The sequence below is a fragment of the Microtus pennsylvanicus genome, chromosome 14 (assembly GCF_037038515.1).
Source record: "Microtus pennsylvanicus isolate mMicPen1 chromosome 14, mMicPen1.hap1, whole genome shotgun sequence".
NCBI classification, from domain to species: Eukaryota; Metazoa; Chordata; class Mammalia; order Rodentia; family Cricetidae; genus Microtus; species Microtus pennsylvanicus.
In genome coordinates this window covers 2,994,658-3,019,446 of record NC_134592.1, presented here as the reverse complement: position 1 = coordinate 3,019,446, position 24,789 = coordinate 2,994,658, and the positions used below count along the sequence as shown (strand labels likewise).

Below are 24,789 nucleotides of genomic sequence, written 5' to 3'. Positions count from 1 at the left end.
TGCTTGTTTTCTAAACCTAAAATGCTAGCTGTTGGGGTAACATGGAAAATGTGCTTTCCAGTGAGAATGCTCCTGGGAATGGACCGAGAGGGGCTGGAAGCACACCTGCCAGAGGGCCTCCTTTCCTGTGGCCTGTCACCAAACACTTCAGGCTGGAGGGAATGGGCTGCACTCCCTGCAGTGAGTTATCTTCCACAGAGAGCTGCTCTGGAGGAGCTAGGGCTGAGGCCAGAGTCATCCTGGTATTTTTACCACGGGGGCTCCTGGGACTTAGTATGTACCAGCCATTTGATTCATTGCCATCTGTAAGCTTTAACAATTCACATTTGCATTTTAAAATGTTTAAATACGTTCATGAAAACCACTCCTGTCTATCTTTAAATTTTATTTAGAGTATGTGCTCTGGACTTTCTTATCATACTGGACACACATACACACACAGAAAGAGAAAGAGAGGAATGTGCATGCATACACACAAATATGCACAATACACAAATATCCACACATATCTACCCATGAAAACACATATAAATTCACATGTGTGATCATACACATGTAAACACACATGCATACATATTTACATGTTGGAATATGTTCATACACAGAGCTGTCCTGATTTGAAGGCTTTGTGACTTGTTTTTTGCACAGTGCATAAAAATATACCTCTGTAATTACGTGATGTTAGTGATTAGATAATTATGGATAATTGCATGGGGTAGCTCTAAGTGTGAAAGCGTTACTGTAAGATCTAAAATGTACAAATTGCATAATAATTATTCTTGGGAGTTATTTGGTAATTCTGAGCATAATTATCATGTGATCCACAATGCATGTAATTAATGCACAATTGCATAGATTTTTGCCTTCATAACTGCTTCCCCTTGTTATAAAGCTCTTTGTCACAACATTTGAGTGTAAATATAATGTAATTGGCTCTGAGATTTAGTACATTAAACCCACAGTAATTGCTTCACAGGAATGTAACCCTACCCAGCAAATGCTGGGCTCTCATTCAGGATGGGTTACGGAGAACAGTTGGTCCAGTGTGGTAGAGGAACCAGGTCAGAATACAGTGGGTATGCTGAGCAGGGTGATATGGTAGGTATGCTGGCAACTGCGTGCGCATTGTGGGTGGGGCATCTCTGTTGAAGATGAACCTACCTCAGTAGAAAAGGTCATGTTCTGCATTGCACAAAAATCTCTTTTGTTTATGTTTCCTTTGTCTGCCAGCCACAGCTGGCACCCACTGCACCTATTTTTAAATCAATAGAGCAAAGCACAGATTGTCATTTAGGTCTCAAAGTTTAAGAAAACTAGAGAAAATCTTAACTAAACCCCACAAGGCCTGTGATTTGCTGGAAGAACGGAGACCTGGAGGGCTTAGCCATGTTTGCAAATTCGTGCCTCAGTTTATACTCCTTTCTCCACAGGTTTCACGTGGCAAGATGACTACACCCAGCATGTGATGGCCCAGGAGCTTGCAAACCTCCCCAAGGCATACCCATGGCATAGAGACGCTTCCAGCCCAGCCAGGTATGTGTAGGCATGACTTGGCTCTTCTTGCTCCCAGCCACAACCATATCTTTAAGTTTGGTTGTTTATAGCATAGCAAAGCAATCACCATCTTTTTGGTATAAAACAGATATCTGCAAGGGAATTCTCTGCATGGGAAAGATGCACTAATGTAACCTTGCAATGTGGAACACTTGACACAGGCATCAGTGGTCTTTCCTCTACTTGTGTGTGAGACTCCCAAAGAACCCTGCATCTTCAGAGCCTTACTCTAACAAAGTGAGGTCAGAACTCCGGTTTATTACTAGGAAATTGTGCTTATGACAATGCAACGACCAGGATTAATCCAGAAAGTCCTGGTCTTGCTCTGCCACAGCACAGCAGCCCATATCAAGCAACATTTGCGCTGTGCCATCTCATTTCCCATTACTTCCGGCTGTAGTGCGATGTCCTGGCAGTCCCACTTCCTGTAGGTCATGAAATGGGAAACAGGGGTTTGAAACATTGCTCAAAGAGAAGCCACTGCAAGAACAAGCCTAGGCCAGTATGCAATATTTTGAGATAAAAACCAAAACAACCCCCCCCCCTAAAAAAAAACCACTACCACCACCACAACAACAGTAGACATTTCCCAAAGGCTTAGTTTGCAAGGTTCATTGTTTCCCAAGCAACAGAATACTCTTAAACTACAGTTTCATGTAGAATAAATCCTCATAACACAAAATCTGACTATCTGCCTTTATGACCTCTGTGCATTTAATAGATCAGGATCCCACATCATCTTGAAGGCCATTTCAAGTCCAGTGGGACCAAGGAAGTAAAAACAGGCAAAAAGTGGGCAGTTGGGTAGTACATTAAGTCTATGTGGAGTCTCTGTGTTTCACATAGAGTGAGCTAATATTCTTGGGAACATTCTTTATAAAGAGACTGATATGTATGTATGTCTGAATGATATATGCATATATGTATATATATATGTGAGTGCATAGGTTTTCCACCAAGTTTCATATTTAAGAACTTGTTATATACTTATGGAAATTAGCATAAATTACATAAAACAGTTTATTGTGCAGATAGTTATATTAATGTGTATACATATATATGTTTAATACATTACACATATGTGTTGACACGCTAGGTGCCTGGACACCTGTCCTTGGTGCTTACTAAATCAGGAAGAAAATGCTGGTGTTTCTGATAGTGTACGGAAGACTATCCTGGAGAATGTGAGAGAAAGTAAAACTCCCCCAAAGTGTGTCCTGAGTCAGAAGAGTTCAGACCCTCCCTGCTACTTTTTAGGTTATACTTGGTAACCATGGTGACTGTCCAGAATATCCCAGTGCTCAGCACAACAGTGACTTGGTGGAACCTGAACTCACTGCTCTCCTGAGTTCATCCGTTCCTTATGAGCTGAAGGGAATGAGGCCAGTCATCCATCTCTAAGGACCAGAGTATCTGAGAGAAACTGGCTAGGTTTTCTCCATCCATCCTTTGAGCCCTGTCCTGCCAAGGAGAATTGGCTTCTTAGCTCAAAAGTCTTCCTGGTCCCTTGGCCCTGTCTTCGCTTTGGTCTGATCCCTGGGATGTTGTTCATTATAGATGCAGCAGAGGGAGACCAGACTTTTCCCAGCTCCATACCTAGGGCCAAACTCCACTGTGTTTATCACAAGGTCACAGCGCTTCCCTATACCCTCTATGAACTCCTCTCACGTTGTCTTTAACAGTCCAGTGAATTCCCGTTAGAGGATGCTATGGGCCTGTGGGACCCCATGGAGACACTACAGGTGCATACAAGCAGACATGATATTGGAGAAAGAGCTGAAAGTTCTACATCTAGATCCATAGGCAGCAGAAGGAGACTGTGACAGTAGGCCTAGACTGAGCACATAAGACCTCAAAGCCCTCCCACAGTGACACACTTCCTCCAGCAAGTCTACACCTCCTAATAATATAGTTGCTATGTGCCAAACATTCAAATCCATGAGTCTATTGGGGGCCATTCCTATTCAAACCACTATATCAATTAATATAGTCCATATTTTTACATGTAATATGCCGTGTTTCTAATTACACATATAAATGCCAGGGGCATCACATGGGTTTAGGATGTCCTTGCTCATATTTCTCCAGTGAGATGTCCTCTGTCATGCTCCCTTGCCACGTTGCTGGCACTGGGTTTTATGAGCACTGCACTCTGGTGCTGGACTGTCATGCTGCATCTCTGTCCAAATCCTGGCTGCTATGACCATCCCGAGACGGTCGGCTGAGCTGCAACCCTTGCCTTAGTTCTTGCCTCGCGCCTCGGGATGCTGCTGCTGCTCTTGCTTTGCTCCTGCTGCTTGAGGAATCTGTGGCCTCCTTCAGAATATGACTCTTGGACACTGGTTCGAAGTATAGGTTCCATAACCAACACCAAACAGCTTCTGAGAAGCATGAAGGAGCCCAGCAGGGTCTTCACAGTAGCGGCCCTCACACCTCTTTCCTCTGTGCAATGTGTTTGTTTTCTTCAGCATTTTTAATAACCGTGCCTGATTTTAAATTCACCAATAGCCATCAACCTAGTTTTCCAAGCAGCAGACTTATCCCATTTTTAAAGGAGTCCATGTGTCCCCAACTACTAGAGAGTAGTGATCAATTTTGCTTTTTCTTCTTCCCTTTCTGTCCCAAATTCTCCCTTCTTCCAATCCCCACCTGCACCAGTCACAAAAGTCATGGAATAAATGAGAGAAGGGAAGGATGAGGGACCAGCAATGTGTCTGAAGTGCAACTGGGTGACAACAGTGACCCAGTCCTGCCTAGCTCTCCTTTTCTCACGTGGCTCAGACTCTGCAGACACACAGCTGGCCAGGAAATGGCTTTTGGAGTTCTTTCACACATGGCATTCATCTCCAGAGAGACAGAGCAGCTTGCCTCACAGTGATTTGTTCAGAGTAAAGATGAGGCTGGACATTGTGGGGTATGCCTCTCATCCAGGTGCCTGGAGGCTGAGGTGGAAAGCCGGCCAGCTCAAGGCCACCTGAGCTACAGGATGACACCCTGTCTCCATTTTTCAGAAATGTGTGTGGGGTGGGGGAAGAGGTGCAGGGTAGCTTATTGATAAAATGCTAACCAGTATATACAAGCCCTGGATTCCATTTCCAGAGGAGAGGGAGAGAGGGTGGGGAAGACAAGAGAGGAGAGCATTTGGTCTTTCTTTGGAGGGTGGTCAGTACTTGATCCAAAGCTGAGGGAGCAGCACTCCCAGCTGGTGGCTTGTCACTTGTCCTCCATACACACGAATGCCTTGCCTCAGGCAGAAGAGGCCAAGTTGAATTGAACAGAGCCATGTGAGGATCCGTACAAAGTATGTCAGATATCGCTGAGAAGAGTGGAGGCCGGCACACACAGGATCTATAAGGCCAAGAGCTAGAGTCTGCTGCAGTTCCTGAAATGGGAACCAGGACTAGGTGGCCTGTGCATGTGAGTACCAACTCCAATGTTGGCTGGCCCAGAGCCTGTGTGTGAAAACCAAACGACATGAAATGATGGTCACTGAGCCCCTCTGGGCTCCACTTTAGCTTTTTTTCGGTGCCCAGATTGCATGGCCACTTCAGGCAGCGTGTGTGGAGGCTGAAAGCATCCAGGGGCACAGTAAGAAGAGCAGAGGCCTAGTGTGAGATACGCTCTACCTTGGTAGAAGCAGAGGATATTCCTTAAGCTGCGCACCGTCTTGAAGCCAAGTGACGCGGTATATGCTGACTGCTACAGCATGGTACAGGGTGACGGTGGCCACTCGATCTTTGTGACCTGTTGCACAGTCACAAGCTGGGTCTCATGCACAGAAGAGACACAGGACAGACAGATAGGGAACTTAAAGCCACCTTCTCGATCTGTCTGTGCATTGATATCAATTGGTGAGAAAAACAAAACACCAGAGGAGTAAATGGACCAGCTAAATTACAATCTGATATGAAAATGGAATTCTATCCATTAAGAAGTAGGCAGGAAAATTACCTTTGATTTGAGATGCAGAGAACTCTGAACTACCCAATAAATTATGTGTTTGCCATGGCTGGACCAGATATTGGCAACAAGTGGGGGCTGGTTTATTTTTGTTTTTAGACAGATCTAACACCTTAATTCAAACTGGCCCAGAGTTCAAGGTATTTCCTCATGTCCTGGCTTCTCAAGTGCTAGAATTACAGATATTCACCACCATTCCTGGTGACAGAATGGGTTTATCACCCGAGATAAACAGAGGTGGGGAAGTTTTGATGAATCTCAGCTTTAGGAAACTTTTTTTTTTTGACAAGCACATGTGAATCGAATCTGGCTGCCATTTGTACACACAGGGTATTCACAGATTAAGTCAGGGCCATGGCCTTTCTTTCCTTCATCTCTCTCTTGTGTTTAGAGCCCAGATTTCTCTATCTAGGCCTCTCAAAGGACAGGGTGTGTTGCTGTGAACTGTGACCAGCCCTGTGCAGTGGTTCACCAAGATCTGTTCCTATCCGCTCTGGTGCCTGGGATCCATTCTGAGTGTTCCCTCCCTCACCAATCCCTGCCACTACTGTCCTCCATTAAGGTTGGCCATGTGAGAGATGACATGCTTTATTTAAATTTTTTAAGTGTTTGGCTGGTGTCATTTAGCATGTCCCCCAGCTGGTTTTACCCACTCTGCTTCAAAGGAGGGGATTTCATTCTCCATGGCCAAATGATAGTCTATGGTGTGTGCCCTACACTTTATTGATCTATCTACAATCAATGCTTATTCTTATCCCCTAATATGATGACTGCTGCAGTCACCATCAATGCTAGCACCTCTTTGACATGCTGGTTCCATGTCCTTTGGATGAATACCCGGAAGCAGGTGACCAGATCCCAAGGCAGTTCTACTTTCAGAATTTGTGGGACCTTCCACGCTGTTCTCCATGACAATTACATGTTGTAAAAGGAGCAGTGGGCTGTGTCCCCGCCACCCGGCTAGTTTATACCTGAAATAACCACACCAAATTGTATTAATTAAGTTACTGCCTGGCCCCTTAGCTCTAGCCTCTTACTGGCTAATGCTCACATCTCGATTAACCCATTTCTAATAATCTGTGTAGTACCATGAAGTGGTTGCTTACCAGGAAGATTCTAACCTACGTCCATCTTGGACCAGAGCCTCATGGCATCTGCATGACTCTGCTTCTTTCTCCCAGCATTCTGTTCTGTCTTCCCTGCCTACCTATGTTCTGACTTATCAGTTCAAGCAGTTTTATTATTTAACCAATGAAAGCAACAGATAGATAGAAGACCCTCCTACATCATTTCCCTTTTCTTCTGTTTAAACAAAAAGGAAGGCTTTAACTTTAAAATAGTAAAATTACATATAACAAAACAGTTACCAAACAAGAATGATAGTTACACTATTTAAATCTATTTTATCTTTTATCATAACTAAGGAAAACTATAACTAACCATTTTTCAACTCCATCAAAGACTCCAGAAGGATATAATATTACCTAAGTAGATAAGAAATAAGCAACTTCCAAAACTCTAGAAATGACAGAGACATCTCGCTGCCTGTACAGTCACCCAAAGTTCTTTTGTACCATTAAGGCATCCACCTTCAGCCTACAGGCCCATAGTATCCAGCAGACATTTTCATGAAGCAGGAAATTTCAAAGACAGTTCAGTCACTTTTTTTGTATCCTACAGAATGTCTCACAAACTCTTTCATGAATCAGGAACTCCGAAAGACCATCTCAACTTTAGGCAAGTTCAGCAGTCCTCTCTCTGTGGGTTCTTTGTGTCCAGTTTATGCAACAGTCCAGGAAAACACAGTTTATTACCCAAATGGCTAACCAACACCACAAGGAGCCTCTTTGATGCCCATCTTCTTCTTGAAGTAGATTGGTGCTACCAGGAGCAGACGTGTCTCATTGTCATTAAAAGCCCTAAATTATTAAAGCATTAAATGCCATATTCTGTAGTCTTTGAAAGATATGAAGAATGCCTATCTGAAATATATGCACATCTAGAAAGTCTAACTAGCATTAGTTAGACAAATGACTAACTAATGCTAACAAATGACTATTATTGATGATTATCCATTAACAACCTATATTTCCTAATTAAACATTACATTTTTAAATGAACTACATAATCATAATACCTTAATCAAGATCAGAAATACATATACATATAATAAAATTGACCTTAAACTTATATGAACAAAGCAAAATTTATACCAATGTAAATTATTCATCTCTATATCATATCCCCCTTTAAATGTAAAAGAACCTTTATAAGCAATATTTGGGAATATGGGCATAGTTATTTCTCTCCGAACTGCTTTGTGCTGTATGGGGGCGCTGTTATTTAGGTCTTTCATGTTATAACTTGTTTGCTAGGTTCATCTCAGTAGGCAGTTGAATGAAGTAATTTTCTGAAGGTGTTCATGGTGATCTTTCAGAAGGGTGTGGTCTATTATACCATATTGGGATAGAACCAATCCACAGGGTCTCACCCTCATTGAAAACAAAAGAAGACCCTCTCCAAAGCATCATATCCTTAGACCCAAATTTGGAAGTCCTGATACCTTTAGAACATACATGTTGGATCAGCTTAGCAGCCCACACAATGAAATGTCTCTCTGTATTTAGCTCCTTCACAGTCAAAAAATTCAAAGAAAGCTTTTTGTCCCCCGATCATCGGGCTACCAGGCGGCCCTGTTTAGGTACTGAGGAGTTCCATCTGGACGGGTGAGTGTGTGCTTTCCAGGGGCGGACTGTCCCGGAATGGAGCACAGGCCCCCCTCCCCCAGCTCCTCCTGCAGGGCTGGCTTTCTTACACACAACATCCCCCTCCCCCCCCCACAAGCCTGCATTTTCTGCTAGGTCCTCTGCTCAGGAACAGTTTTCTGCTCCGACACTAAGGCGACCCGCCCAGAGTGGTGAGTGCCTGCCTACCGGGCAAGCCCCAAGGACCCCCGAAAGGGAGCCTGGGCACCTTCAGCTTGTGCTCCAGGGGTGCCTGTGCACTCCTGGATCTCGTCCCACCTGCCTGGTTTCTTCCTTTTGTCCCCGATCATCGGGCTACCAGGTGGCCCTGTTTAGGTACTGAGGAGTTTCATCTGGATGGGCGACCCACCCAGAGCGGATCTTGCCCTGCCTGCCAGGTTTTTTCCTTTTATCCCCGGATCATCGGGCTACCAGGCGGCCCTGTTTAGGTACTGAGGAGTTCCATCTGGACAGGTGAGTGTGTGCTTTCCAGGAGCAGACTGTCCCGAAAGAGAGCACAGGCCCCCCTCCCCAGCTCCTTCTGCAGGGCTGTCTTTCTTACACCTGACCCCCACCCCCCCAACAAGCCTGCGTTTTCTGCTAGGTCCTTTGCTCAGGAACAGTTTTCTGCTTCTACACTGAGGCTACCCACCCAGAGAGGTGAGTGCCTGCCTACCGGGCAGGCCTCAAGGACCCCACCCCTGAAAGGGAGCATGCGCACCTTCAGCTTTTGCGGCAGGGTGTCCTGTGTTCTACTCGTCCCCGCCCTGTCCCCCAAGTTCTCCCTTTTGTCCGAGGGTCATTGGACTACGAGGCATCTATGTTTCGGTGCTGAGAAGTTCCATCTGGACTGGACGGTTCCTGATTCTACACTGAAGAGTTACAACCAGAGAGTCTGTCACAGCAAAGACTGGACCAAGACACCAGGCCTCTCCTGGCTCCATTTTAAGGAAGAGATGGGAAGGCGCCAAGGCAAGAATTCCTCCAACAACCTGAAAGGCAACATGACATCACCAGAATCCAGAGATCCCGAAATAAGAAGAATTGTACACCCTACTCTAGAAGAATTAGAAGAAATAGACTCAAAAGGGAATTACATGAAAATAATAGAAGACCTTAAACAGGAGGTGAAAAACTGCCATAAACAATTAGAGATCACAAACAAAAAGGCAGAGGAAATGAATAAAGCGCTCAAAGATACCCAAGAAAACCAAGAGAAACAAGAAAAAGCAATCAAACAGGTAAGGGAAATGGTTCAAGACATGAAGAATGAAATGGAAGTAATGAAGAAAACACAAACCGAGGGAAGGATGGAGATGGAAAATCTGGGTAAATGAACAGGAAATACAGAGACAAGTACTACCAACAGATTACAAGAGATAGAAGAAAGAATTTCAGACACTGAAGATACCATAGAGAAAATAAACACACTGATAAAAGAAAACAGCAAAGCCAAAAAATTCTCATCACAAAACATTCAGGAAATCTGGGACACAATAAAAAGACCAAACCTAAGAACAATTGGGATAGAAGAAGGAGAAGAAGTACAGCTCAACGGTCCAGAAAATATATTTAATAAAATTATAGAAAAAACTTTCCCAACCTAAAGAAGGATATTCCTTTGAAGGTTCAAGAAGCATACAGAACACCGAATAGACTGGGCCAAAAAAAAAAAAAAAACATCTCCTCGCTATATAATAATCAAAACACAAAACATACAGAATAAAGAAAGAATATTAAGAGCTGCAAAGGAAAAAGGCACAGGATCCAACATTCTGCTGTTTACAAGAAACACACCTTAACCACAAAGACAGGCACCTACTAAGAGTAAAGGGATGGGAAAAGGTTTATCAAGCAAATGGACCTAAGAAACAAGCAGGTGTGGCCATACTAATTTCTAACAAATTGACTTCAAACTCAAAGCAATCAGAAGAGATGGAGAGGGACATTTTATATCATAACAGGAACAATTCATGAGGATGAAGTCTCAATCCTGAATATCTATGCCCCTAATATAAAAGCACCCACGTACGTAAAAGAAACATTACTAAAACTCAAGGCTGCCATCAAACTGCACACACTAATAGTAGGAGACTTCAACACTCCTCACCAATGGACAGGTCAATCAGACAGAAACCTAACAGAGAAATAAGAGAATTAATGGAGGTAATGAATCAAATGGACTTAACAGACATCTATAGAACATTCCACCCAAATAGGAAAGAATATATGTTCTTCTCTTCAGCTCATGGAACCTTCTCAAAAATTGACCACATACTTGGTAACAAAGCAAACTTCCACAGTTACAAAAAAATATTCGTAACCTCCTGTGTCTTATCAGATCACCATGGATTAAAGTTAGAATTAAACAACAATGCTACCCCCAGAAAGCCTACAAACTCATGGAAACTGAAAAGTCAACTACTGAACCACACCTGGATCAAGGAAGAAATAAAGAAATAAATTAGAGTCTTCCTCGAATTCAATGAAAATAAAAAACAACCTACTCAAACTTATGGCACACTATGAAAGCAGTCCTGAGAGGAAAGTTCATAGCACTAAGTGCCCACTTAAAGAAAACAGAAAAAGCACACATTGGAGACTTAACAGCCCACCTGAAAGCTCTAGAAAAAAAAAAGCAGACTCACCTAGGAGGAGTAGAAGACTGGAAATAATCAAACTGAGGGCGGAAATCAACAAAATAGAAACACAGAAAACAATCCAAAGAATCAATGAATCAAAAAGCTGGTTCCTGGAGAAAATCAACAAGATTGATAAACCCCTATCCAAACTAATCAAACGGCAGAGAGAGAATATGCAAATTAATAGGATCAGAAATGAAAAGGGGAACATAACCACAGACACAGAGGAAATTCAGAGAATCGTTAGATCTTACTACAAAGGCCTGTATGCCACAAAACTGGAAAATGTAAAAGAAATGGACACTTTTTTAGATAAATACCATATACCAAAGTTAAAACAGGACCAGGTGAACGACCTAAATAGACCTGTTAGTTGCGAAGAATTAGAAACTGTTATCAAAAACCTCCCTACCAAAAAAAGCCCAGGACCAGATGGTTTCAACACGGAATTCTACCAGAACTTCCAAGAAGACCTAATACCTATACTCCTTAATGTATTTCACAATATAGAAACAGAGGAGTCATTGCCAAAATCCTTTTATGAAGCTACAGTCACTCTGATACCAAAACCGCACAAAGACTCAACCAAGAAAGAGAATTACAGGCCAATCTCACTCATGAATATCGACGCAAAAATCCTCAACAAAATACTGGCAAACCGTATCCAAGAATAGAAAATTATCCATTATGATCAAGTAGGCTTCATCCCAGAGATGCAGGGCTGGTTCAACATACGAAAATCTCTCAATGTAATCCATCATATAAATAATCTTAAAGAAAAAAACCATATGATCATTTCATTAGATGCTGAAAAAGCATTCGACAAAATCCAACATCCTTTTATGATAAAAGTCTTGGAGAGATTAGGGATACAAGGGTCATACCTAAATATAATAAAAGCTATTTAGAGCAAGCCGACGGCTAACGTCAAATTAAATGGAGAGAAACTCAAAGCCATCCCACTAAACTCAGGAACACGATGAGGCTGTCCACTCTTGCCATACCTCTTCAATATAGTGCTTGAAGTTCTAGCAATAGCAATAAGACAACATAATGGGATAAAGGGGATTTGAATTGGAAAGGAAGAAGTTAAACTTTTGTTATTTGCAGATGATATGATAGTGTACATAAGCGACCCCCAAAACTCCACCAAAGAACTTTTACAGCTGATAAACAGCTTTAGTAATGTGGCAGGATACAAGATCAACTCCAAAAAATCAGTCGCCCTCTTATACACAAAGGATATGGAAGCAGAGAGGGAAATCAGAGACTTCACCTTTCACGATAGCCGCAAACAGCATAAAATATCTTGGGGTAACTCTGAGCAAGGAAGTAAAAAATCTGTTTGACAAGAACTTTAAGGCATTGAAGAAAGAAATTGAAGAGGATACCAGAAAATGGAAGGACCTCCCCTGCTCTTGGATTGGGAGGATCAACATAGTAAAATTGGCAATTCTACCAAAGGCAATTTATAGATTCAATGCAATCCCTATCAAGGTCCCATCAAAATTCTTCACAGATCTTGAGAGGACAATAATCAACTTCATATGGAAAACAAAAAACCCAGGATAGCCAAAACAATCCTATACAATAAAGGATCTTCTGGAGGCATTACCATCCCTGACTTCAAACTCTATTACAGAGCTACAGTAATGAAAACAGTGTGGTACTGGCATAAAAACAGAGAAGTCGACCAATGGAATCGTATAGAAGACCCAGACTTTAACCCACAAACCTATGAACACCTCATTTTCGATAAAGGAGCTAAAAGTATACAATGGAAGAAAGAAAGCATCTTTAACAAATGGTGCTGGCACAACTGGATGTCAACCTGTAGAAGAGTGAAAATAGACCCATATCGATCACCATGCACAAAACTCAAGTCCAAATGGATCAAAGACCTCAATATCAATCTGAACACACTGAACCTGATAGAAGAGCAAGTGGGAAGTACCCTACAACAGATGGGCACAGGAGATCACTTCCTAGGTATAACTCCAGCAGCACAGACATTAAGGGCAATATTGAATAAATAGGACCTACTAAAACTGAGAAACTTCTGTAAAGCAAAGGACACTGTCACTAAGACAAAAAGGCAACCTACTGACTGGGAGAAGATCTTTACCAACCCTGCAACAGACAAAGGTCTGATCTCCAAAATATATAGAGAACTCAAGAATCTAGACTTTAAAATGCTAATTAACCCAATTAAAAAATAGGGCACTGAACTGAACAGAGAATTCTCAACAGAAGTTCAAATGGCCAAAAGACACTTAAGATCATGCTCTACCTCCTTAACAATCAGAGAAATGCAAATCAAAACAACTTTGAGATATCATCTTACACCTGTCAGAATGGCTAAAATCAAAAACACCAATGATAGCCTTTGCTGGAGAGGTGTGGAGGAAGGGGTACACTCATCCATTGCTGGTGGAAATGCAATCTTGTGCAACCACTTTGGAAATCAGTGTTTAGGTTTCTCAGGAAATTCGGGATCAACCTACCCGTGGACCCAGCAATACCACTCTTGGGAATATACCCAAGAGATGCCCGAGCATATGACAAGAGCATTTGTTCAACTATGTTCATAGCAGTATTATTTGTAATAGCCAGATCCTGGAAACAACCTAGATGTCCTTCAATGGAAGAATGGATGAAGAAAGTGTGGAATATATACACAGTAGAGTACTACGCTGCGGTAAAAAACAATGACTTCTCGAATTTTGCATGCAAATGGATGGAAATAGAAAACACTATTCTGAGTGAGGTAACCCAGACCCAAAAAGATGAACATGGGATGTACTCACTCATAATTGGTTTCTAGCCATAAATAAGGGACACGGAGTCTACAATTGGTAAAACTAAAGAAGCTAAATAAGAAGGTGAACCCAAGGAAAAACATATAGTTATCCTCTTGCCTATGGGAAGTAGACAAAATGCCGGGGAGGAAAGTGGGATCTTGGGGGTGGAGTGGGTTGGGGGTAAGGGGAGATGGGGAGAGAAAAGTGAGAAGGGGAGGATGGGGGTACTTGGGGAAACGGGATGATTGGGATAAAGGAAGGCTGGATAGGGGAGCACGGAAGCACAATTCTTAGTTAAGGGAGCCACCTTAAGGCTGGCAAGAGATTTGAACCTAGAGTGGCTCCCAGGAGCCCAAGGCGATGTCCCCAGTTAGTTCCTTGGGCAGATGAGGATAGGAAACCTGAAATGACCCTATCCTATAGCAATACAGACGAATATCTTGCATATCACCATAGAACCTTCATCTGGTGATGGATGGAGATAGAGACAGAGACCCACACTGGAGCACTGGACTGAGTTCCCAAGGTCCCAATGAGGAGCTGAAGGAGGGAGAAGATGAGCAAGGAAGTCAGGACCATGAGGGGTGCACCCACCCACTGAGACAGTGGGGCTGATCTATTGGGAGCTCACCAAGCCCAGCTGGACTATGACTGAAAAAGCATGGGATAAAACCGGACTCTCTGAACATGGCGAACAATGAGGGATGATAAGAAGCCAAGGACAATAGCATGGGGTTTTGATCCTACTTCATGTTCTGGCTTTGTGGGAGCCTAGCCAGTTTGGATGTTCACCTTCCTAGACATGGACGGAGGGGGGAGAACCTTGGACTTTCCACAGGGCAGGGAACCCTGACTGCTCTTTGGACTGGAGAGGGAGGGGGAGAGGAGTGAGGGGAGGAGGAGAAGGGTGGGAGGAGGGGGATGGAAATGAGAGGCTGGGAGGAGGGGGAAACTTTTTTTTTCCTTTTCTCAATAAAAAAAAAAGAAAAAGAAATTCAAAGAAAATACAATACACAGAATCCGGTTCTCTGTGAATTTTCCATTTTTACGTGGCTTATTTTTCTTTATTTTTTAAATCTATAATTATCTGTACTCTGTCTCTTTAAAGACTTTACCCCCTTTTTAAAGGCATTAACTTTGTTCTCTATATTCTTTTTCTTCTCTCTCTCTAGCCTACGTATGTCTAACACTATGACCCATTTAGAGGTCTTTTTGTCTGAATCTGTCCTATTGTATTGGCTGTCACTTTTTTACTGTCTAGGAGCACTTCTTAAAATGGTAAGCAGTTCTTAAAACCTAAGTTGTGCCATGTAGAGGTAATACGGTACCACCTATTTCCTGCTCAGTCTAAACCTTAACTGCACTGTTATTGTGATAATTTCAACAGTTTCTGCCTGAAATCAGCACAGTTCAGCATGGCAGGAGCCGCTCCTGCCTCAGATCCATTTGGTGCTCCTGAGCCATGCACAGTTCCAGGCACACAGCAGTCCCCATTGCCATCAAGCCAGCAAGCCTTAGCACTTTACTCACAAAACCCCATCCAAATTCTCTGTCTCCTGCAAGAGACAGAGGTCATGGTAGGAGCATAGCCCAGAAAGCTGGTGTTTTAAAACTGTGCAGCTTTTTTTTTTAACTCTGAGAATGAGCTTTTTATCTCAATTACAGCCTAATCTGCCAGACAGAGCACTGTGCATCCTGGAAACATCTCTCTGTATGGTGGCAGAAATCCACCATGCTCTCCCACTTGCCTAAACCTGAACCCGCCTTCTGCCCAGGTGTAGGTGGGGAGCACTGAGCCATTGGCATGGTCTCAGAGTACTTTCTTCTGGATCCCAAGCGGGAACAGAAACATCCAGTCCCATAGAAGCCATTGACTTGCTGTAATAGCCGGAATTTGCACTGGCGGCACATCCCAGGAAGCTGCGTTTTAAAACCGTGCAGCTTTTTTCCTGCTAGGGCTGCTGAGTCAGGGAAATTTCTCTGCGGCCCCCGGCCAGCAAACAGCAAAAAGCTGTGTTAAACTCTCTATTTGTGTATAGAATTCCTTTTTAAGCCCTCTTAGGTTTTACGTGGAGTTAGCTACCTCGTTGGAGCACCACTCTGTAAAAGGAGCAGCAGGCTGTGTCCCCGCCACCCAGCTACCTAGCTTATACCCAAAATAATCACACCAAATTGTATTAATTAAATTACTGCCTGGCCCATTAGCTCTAGCCTCTTACTGGCTAATGCTCACAGCTTGATTAACCCATTTTTAATAGTATGTGTAGCAATACGAAGTGGTGGCTCACTGGGAAGATTCTAACCTACGTCCATCTTGGACCAGAGCTTCATGGCATCTGCTTGACTCTGCTTTCTTTCCCCCACAATTCTGTTCTGTCTTCTCTGCCTACCTATGTTCTGACCTATAACGCCAAGCAATTTTCTTTATTAATTAACCAATGAAAGCAACAGATCCTCCTACATCAATTACACACGTTTGCCATCACTAGCAGTGTGCAATGTGAGAGCTCCCTTCCCACATCTTCAACATCATTTGTTACCGGATTTTGATGGCAGCATTCTAGTAGGTGAGATGTTTCTTGTTGTGGTTTTGATTTTCATTTCCTTGATGAAAATTTAAATATATGCAGGTATCACCCACCCATAACAGAAGTAACTCCCTTTCTTCTCCCTCCCTCTTCCTCATTTCCCACTCACTTTGTTTTGTAGCCTAGGCTGGCTTTGAACCCGCAATCCACCTCTTTTAGACACCTCATTAGCAACCCTTGAGAAACCTGTCTTCTCACGTGGAGATACCAGCTGGTATCTGATTCTCAGTTAATTTTTATACAAGGAATTTTTGTGTTATATCCACTTAAAGTGCATTTCTGAAAATGTGTCTAGGTCATAGTAGAAATCCAAGCATGGAATGGAGTGGTTCCTCGGCCCAGTGCAGATGTGGTACTGGAAAAATTCAGGTGGTTCTGTATCTTCCGCTGGCTTATGGCACCATCTCAGCAATGCCTCTCTAGACAGGGGTAAAAGTAAAAGTAATTTTCCGCATCTGATTTTGTTCAAAATGCAGTGTTGAAGTTCTGTGAAGAAAGCACACACATGCACAAAGACAGACACACAGACACACAGGCACACCATGGCACTTTTAACCTAGAAATCCAAAATATAACACACACATATATATGTTATATATATATATATATACATATACATATATAATATATACATAATGTCCTGACTGCAGTTTCCCCTCCCTCTTTTCCTCCCAGTCTCTTACCCCCACACACAAAGAAAGACACACAGACACACCAAAATCTAACATATATATAAATATAAAATATACATATATACATACATAATACACATATATGTGTATCACATAATATACATATATAATGTCCAGACTGCAGTTTCCCCTCCCTCCTCTCCTCCCAGTCTCGCCCCACCTCCACCCCAATTCACTCCTTTTAGCAGGCTTTCTTTGACCACCAGCCCCAAATCATGACAATAACACTTAACTATTTGTTATGAATGCTCTGTCTTATCTTATGCGTGTCCCACTAGCTCTTATAACTTAAATTAAACCTGTTTCTCTTTATCTACATTTTGCCTCAGGACTTTCTATCTTTATAAAGTTCTGTATGTCCTACTCAGTGTCTGGATGGCTGGAAGCCATCTGTCTGCAGGCCCAAGGCATCTCACTCATTTTCTCCCATATTCTCTCCCCAGCCTAGATTCCTCCTCTTATTTATTCTCTCTGTCTGCCAGCCTCACCTATTCCTCTACTGTGTAGCTGTTGGTCATTCAGCTTTTTATTAGACCAATCAGGAACCTTAGGCAGGCAAGATAAACAAATGCAGCATAAACAAATGTCACAATTTTTGCCTAGTTAAACAAATACAGCATAAACAAATGTAACAGCCTTTACATAGATAAAGTAATATTTTGCAACATAAACAAATATAATACGTCTTTACAGAATCAAAGTAATATTCTACAACAACTCCTTCTCCATTTCTATTCAGAAGAGTGCAGGCCTCCCATGGATATCAACAGAACATGGCATATGAAGTTGCAGTAAGACTAAGCACCTCCACTTTTATTAAGACTGGATGAGGCAAGCCAGTATGAGGAAGAGGGTCCCAAAACTCAAAAAAAAAAAAGAGTCAGAGACAGCCCCTGCTCCCACTGTTAGGAGTCCCACAAGCAGACCAAGCTACACAGCTGTAACATATATGTAGGGGGGCTAGGTGAGTCCATGCAGGCTCCCTAGTTGTCAGTTCAGACTGTGTGAGCTCATATGAGCCCAGGTGAGTTGATTCTGTGGGTTTTCTTGTGATATTCTTGACCCCTCTTGCTCCTACCTGAAACTGTTTTTAGCACTGACATCCTGCAAATATGAAATTCTACACCTTCCTTGGCAAAGGGGTCACTAAATGATCTTAAAAGACCATTCAAGACAAGGGAATCATTAAAAGGCCTCCAAGGCTATCACCTGCAAGAGGCAGAGTTCACCAAATATTCTCTATAAAGTTAACTTTAGCCTCTATCTTATGTCAAATTCAACTGAATGATCCCCAAATATCTCACTTTGTCTATGCAAATATAACACAAATCCAAACGTCTCCAACCTTACTGCATTTCAGGTAAGGAATGTGTAGTTTGGCTTTGTTATTCTTTGGGGCCCACTACCCAGCTCCCAAATAAATACACAGAGACTTATTATTTATGAATGACTGGCCTTAGCTGGGTTTGTTTCTAACTAACTTTCCTAACTTAAATTATCCCATTTCCCTTTAACTACATTTTGCCCATGAGCCTTTTACCTTTCTTTATTTTTGATATCTTTCTTTCCTTCTTACTCTTTGGGTGGCTGGGTGGTTGGGTGGCTGACCCCTGGCATCCTCTCCTCCTTTTTTCTCTCCTCAACCCCTTCCCAAGATTTCTCCTGCTATTTATTCTCTCCCCACCAACCCTGCCTATTTCTTTCTCCTGTCTAGCTATTGGCCATTCAGATCTTTATTAGACCAATCAGATATTTTAGGCAGGCAAAGTAACATAGGTTTACAGAGTTAAACAATGTAATATAGAAGAATGCAACACATCTTTGCACAATTGAACAAATATTCCACAACATAAATGAATGTAACACATCTTAAACTAATATTCCACAACAGGGATGAGCAGCATCCTAGTTAGAAGCTTTGTGTGTCTGATATGAAAAATAGTCAAGAAAGTACCCTGAAGGAAACCTGACATTAAGCCAAGGATCCACTGCTCAGGAAATGTTCTGGGAGCTCACTTGCACATGTGAGTTGCACCTTCTGCTTGCTCCTCTCACACACATAGAGTGTGGGAGAATCAGCATGATCCTATAGCTAGGTCACTTGTCACTCACTGTGAGGGTTGCTTTCTGTTATGGATAGCATAATTCTTGCTATTAAGATAGAAGGTGGCACAGGCTAACCTGTGGTGAAAAAGACCAGAAATTTCCTCTAGTTCTAAGGAAACCCAGTGTCAGCAGATACAAATCAAAAGTGACTAAAAAAACGTTCATGGCCCTGACTTCAAGATGCTCACCATCTTGAGTCCCCAGAGATTGTAGGTGTGGATGATCGTTAAGATCCAAGGATCCATCTCCTGGGGCCTGGTCCATACATTACTGAATGATATTCTGATGGTCTCAGGCCCCATGGATTATACAGGGATGGAGGATGCCATGCTTGGAATGCTCAATCAATGACACCCAAGCCAGGCAGGGCTCTTGATAACAAGCCCAGCAAAACATTGCACAGTCAGGCGGACCCACAAAAGCTAGAGCAGCATCTAACTTGCAGTCTGGAGAGAAGATGCGGTGACTTGCCTGAGGTGACCACTTTGTAAGAGACACAGCTGGGTGACAACACTTTTTGGGTCCTTGGATTATTTCATTCAGGTAAAGTTTACATTCTGTTTACTGGGAGTTCTCAGATGTGTAATCTGACAAGTTTTGATTGACATGTGAGTTCCAGGAACACAGATCAATAAACAGAACGTTTCCATCACCCAGATTCTCTTTATGCCCTGTGCATGCAGCCCCTTCTTCATTTTCTGTGCTGGGTTTGTTTGTGGATGAGCTTACTATATTCATGAACACTGAGATGGTATTCTAAGATATTTGCCCTCGCTAGGCTGCGTCTGGTGCTGGTGGTACATTTATTCTTTAGAAAGCACTGATATCTCTACTATGTGGAGGCCTTTCCATTCACCTGCCCTGCTGTGATGGGCACTGTCCGAGTCTGTGAAGAACTAAGCTTTGCACCTGCTTCTTGTCAAGACAGATCAACAAGGACACCATCCTTTGAGATCAAGCAGCAGAGATTTCAGGCTTCTAGAGGAAGAACTTGTAGATAGTTCCCACCATACTCACCTTACAGGTATGACTTGAAGGATAGAACTGTTCTCAGAACTCCATGGGATGCCAGATAGACAGGCATGACACTAATGTCAACTTGGCTTGGTAACCTCAGCACTGGAGAGACCAAAGAAGAAAGATCATGAATTCAGGCCCCTAACCTAAACTGCAGAGCAAGCCTGGTTCTGTCTTAACAACAACAACAATAACAAAAACAACAATAAAAAGAAAAAGCTTATGGAGATGCAAGGGTATGTATTACCCAAAGAGGAAAAATTTAGTGTGTAGAATCTAATCAAGGGTTACTGAACAGGAAGGCTTGTCTGTGGCTGTAAATGTAATTTGTGGCAAAATAGATTGTCACATACAGGCCAACTGATAGAAGGCTCACAGGTTGCTGTACTTCTTTCCCATGCTTCGCCTGAACTGTGTGATGTCACTGGAAGTCACCTGTGCTCTTACAGGTGAATGCTGTTCACTTTAGAGCAACCATTTAAAATTGTGGCTAATGAACCAACAAAAGAAACAAAAACATATAATTATAGAACTATTCAGTGAACACTAGTGACGAATTCAAGGAGAGCAGCTGTGGAGACTTACAGCTCTGAACATTTGAATTTACCTGATACGATGCCACCTCCTTGCCCAACTGGGATCGATAGAGCTGAGTGAGCCAGGAGGGGCCAGGCTTGTGGAGACTGGGGTTAGCTTGTGCTTCTTATTCAAACAAGGCGAAGCCTCCACTAGGGAACAGTCTTACCCAGGACAGAGGGAGAAGAGAAGATCCTAGCCCTGCTATGACGGGCAGGCAGAGCCTGCAGGGGCTAAGAGATATGGATGTGGGACTACCAGGGGTCTGAGGGAAAGTCTTCTGATGGTGGTGACACAATGGATCAGAGGTTTCTGAAGGCAATGTATGATGTGGCAGGCAGGCCCCACAGAGGATCTGACCTAATTGACTAATTCCCATCTCCTTTCTAGACATAAACAAGGGGCTTAATGAATTGGAAAGCCTGAAAGTAATCAGAATTCAAAGCCTATGGTGAGCATTCCCAACCATTAGACTCAGTCTGGTGGAGAAGTCTTTGACTCTCATTAGCAGAGTGGTTTATGTATATGGTTTCAGTCCCGGCTCCTAGAGGAGCCTGTTTGCATCCTCAGGCCTTGGTGGAAAAGGCAGTGAGCACTAGTGTAGAAGATGGACATTCAGGGCAGCTGGCCTGCTGCTCATGCCCAGGCTAAGAGGCAGGTAGGGTTCTTCCAGAAGGGACCTGAGAGGAGCATGGGGGTCAGCCGTGGTTAACTTTGACTATCTGGTTAATGACATCTTGACATATTTCCCCTGTCATCTCAATCATGACATTTCACATGGGTCTTATCCTGGAATCTGTGTGCCATTGCCCTGGCTTTCCCAGGTCCTGTTCAGAGTCTGTGGCTCCTGATCGCTTCTCTGACCCCTTCCCTTGTGGCTGCCATGGCTCCTGACCTCTCCTCTGACCCCTTCCCTTGTGGCTGCCATGGCTCCTGACTGCTCCTCTGACCCCTTCCCTTGTGGCTGCCATGGCTCCTGACCTCTCCTCTGACCCCTTCCCTTGTGGCTGCCATGGCTCCTGACCACTCCTGTGACCCCTTCCCTTGTGGCTGCCATGGCTCCTGACAACTCCTCTGACCCCTTCCCTTGTGGCTGCCATGGCTCCTGACCACTCCTGTGACCCCTTCCCTTGTGGCTGCCATGGCTCCTGACAACTCCTCTGACCCCTTCCCTTGTGGCTGCCATGGCTCCTGACCACTCCTCTGACAATCCCCTTGTGGCAGTCATGCTCCTGACTGCTCCTCTGACAACCCCCTTATGGCTGCCATGGCTCTTGCTGACTTTGCAGTCACATCCAACTGCTCCTGCAAAATATCCCCTGGTTCCCTCTCTTTTCTGCAGCTATAGTGCTCCTATGTCACCCAAGCCTGGGGTTCTATGTCCTTGTCCTTGCTACCCCAACACCCAGTCTATCTACAGGGGGAGCCCCACACCTAAGGTGCCTATAGCCTCAGCCTTCTATTCGCGCAGGTCTGCGGCACACATGGTAATGGTGATCGTCTGATAGCGGAGAGCCTGGGCACTGCCACCCCAACTCACAATGCTAGTGTTACCCTATAGGCCAGAATCAGACATGGCCCCCATGTTTGACCCCTTGGTCTTTTCCACAGACCCCTCCTGCCATGCCCCGATGTCTGTGCTCTCCCACGTCAGCTCTCTCTTTTGTGCATGTGCAGTTCTGGTGACTGGATCCGGGATCTTGAGGCTAGGCACCGGCACTGTCACTGAGCTACACCTCTATCCCTTAAGGATTTCATTTTAAGGAGAGTTGTAGTTAATGGTTGCTGGAGGATAGAGGGCCAGCTTTCTCAGGGATGTGGCCCCTGAGAGGCTGCCCCACGTTCCAGCAGGAACACTGTATCACAGTAGTACCTGCCCTCATGCACACGCAGGCAGCACGACGTGGACTTAGTGAACATCTTAGTCAGAGTAACTATCACTGTGATGAGACAACACAATCAAAAGCGGCTTGGGAGGAAAGGTTTGTTTCCCTCTTCCATGTAACGGTTCATCGTTGAAAGCAGTGAGGGCAGGAACTCACACAGGAGTTGATGCAGAGGCCATGGAAGAATGCTGCTTATTGGCTTACTCCTTATGACTTGCTTAATCTGTGGTTTCATATAAAACCCAGAGCTACCTGCCAGTAGTGGGCCCCCACACACACACAATGGGCTGTGTCCTCCCACACCAACCACTAATCAAGAGTATGCCCTTCAGGCTTGTCTACAACTTGATTTCATGGGGGCATTTTCTCAAGTGGAGTTTCCCCTCTCAGGTGACTCTAGTCTGTGTCAAGTTAACAGAAAATTAACCAGTGCAGTATTAAAGAGAAACAAATGAAGATGGGAGAGAAAAGTGGTGAGGGATATACAGGACACAGCTGGGTGTGGATTTGATAAAAGTACATATGCATGCGTGAGATTCTCAATAGCTTCTTCTAAACATTGGACAGGACCTCCCTAAGTTGTTTGAGTTGGCCCCCTTTTTCTCCCTGTGCCTCAGCTTCTTGAGTGTTACAAATCTGAGCCTCCAGACTCGAAGAGTCCTTGCTATAGGCACAGCAAGTAGCAGGTGCTTTTTTCTTCTCCATTTCAGTTTATCTCCTGTTAGCAGCACCAAAGGACACTGTGGTTAATGTCATACACGAGCCCCATTGGGCCACCCCTTGATCCCTCCCAAAGGCTCTGTTGCACTCCAGCCAACGTGGGAACAGTGGGGCCAGGTTCCCTTAGGAACTAGTCCGCGGCGAGTAGGAGGCGTGGCGCATGGGCTCACTGTATAGCTGCACCCATGCAGACTGCCTAGACTGTGCACACACCGTGTTCCCATCTGTCCCTGTCTCACAGCTCAGCATGGAACAAACATGAATTGAGTCATCATTCTTTTCGCTTTTCAGGACCTTACAGCAGAATGCTGATAACGAAAAGTGGCTCAGCCTGGAGAGCGGAGTGGCCCTGGCCAAGACCCTTCGGCGCTTGGGTCTTCTGGGGCTTCTGTCCCAGGCCCCAACTGCGAAAGCACACCCCCGGACAGAACATGAGACACGCCCAGTCAAGGTGATACTTCAGCCTATTCCTGTGATCAGGTTGTCTTTACCTGCATGCATGTTTGTCTGTGAGATACAAACATTTTAGCCGAATGAGTAGTCACAGTTCTCAGTCTCCCAGCAGCTGTCCTGTGGATGACAGACTCTGGATACTATGAGAAGGGCGAGGCTGTGTGTAGGGAGTTTCTGGACCCTGGGGCTGTGTTGGCTACAAGCACTACTACAGAAAACCTAGTGTTTAGAGCTCAGAGCTCTGATACCAGCCTGTAGGAAGGAGGCCAGGAGCCGAGTGGGTGCATAGCCCAGATGGCAAGAAGACAGCGGCCTCTGAACACAGCTGGAATCAGGTCTGGTGCCCACCGGACTGGGTTTAACTTAGCCATTACTACATCCCTGGAGACTTCTCATTTCTGGTAATTTCACCAACGTGGCTATCCCAGGACAACCAAAGGACTGCCTGTTTGTGGGTGCTAGGGTAGAGTTTCAAGAAGGTGTGGTACCTGAACAACTGTCCCTCTGTCTGAGGTAGGCTTGGGCACAGGGCAATGACATGCTTTTGAGGGCCAGATTTGTCACTAGGTCTGGGGTAAAATCTCATTCAGTCCGTGTCCCAGGGCTGGCTTGGGAGGAAGTATAGTGTAAAGGAGGAGTTAAAACTTCACTGGGCTTTTGAGGTGTGGAAGTATTGTGACCAAGATGCTTCCAGGGCAGCTTGCAAAGAGACCTTATCAGACTTTGAATTTCCTTTTAAAAATTAATGAGCTCTGAGTACCAGGGGGAGGCAGCTTGGAGCCTGGGGACTAGCTCATATCTCAGGATGAGCTTGGGCCTGATGTACAGGTTGGACTCTGGTGTGTTGGGCCTTCAACTAAGGATCAATGTTTATTCCTAAGGAACATCCATCGTGCTACCCCATCTGGGCTGTGTTTTCTAAGACTGCCATGTGGTACTAAATACCAAGGGACATCTGAAAGTTTCCTATAAACTGCACTAGGGTTTCCTCATTCCCAATAGGTGTATTGTGAGCCCAGCACAGGGGGCTGACTCCTTGAAGGTTCTCAG

The 24,789-nt window shown here is 44.1% G+C and overlaps 2 protein-coding genes across 2 annotated transcripts in view; both read left to right on the top strand.

The window, feature by feature from the left end:
- The window catches only part of Ptprn2 (protein tyrosine phosphatase receptor type N2), a 707,251-nt gene that overhangs the window by 249,342 nt on the left and 433,120 nt on the right, over window positions 1-24,789 (top strand). Inside the window, exons 4-5 of the mRNA XM_075948076.1 lie at window positions 1,431-1,533; window positions 23,578-23,737. Of these exons, the coding sequence (XP_075804191.1) occupies window positions 1,431-1,533; window positions 23,578-23,737 (263 nt within the window). The remainder of the gene's footprint in view (window positions 1-1,430; window positions 1,534-23,577; window positions 23,738-24,789) is intronic.
- Ncapg2 (non-SMC condensin II complex subunit G2) overlaps window positions 1-24,789 on the top strand; it is a 564,457-nt gene that overhangs the window by 335,918 nt on the left and 203,750 nt on the right. The gene's annotated exons all lie outside the window — the stretch shown is intronic.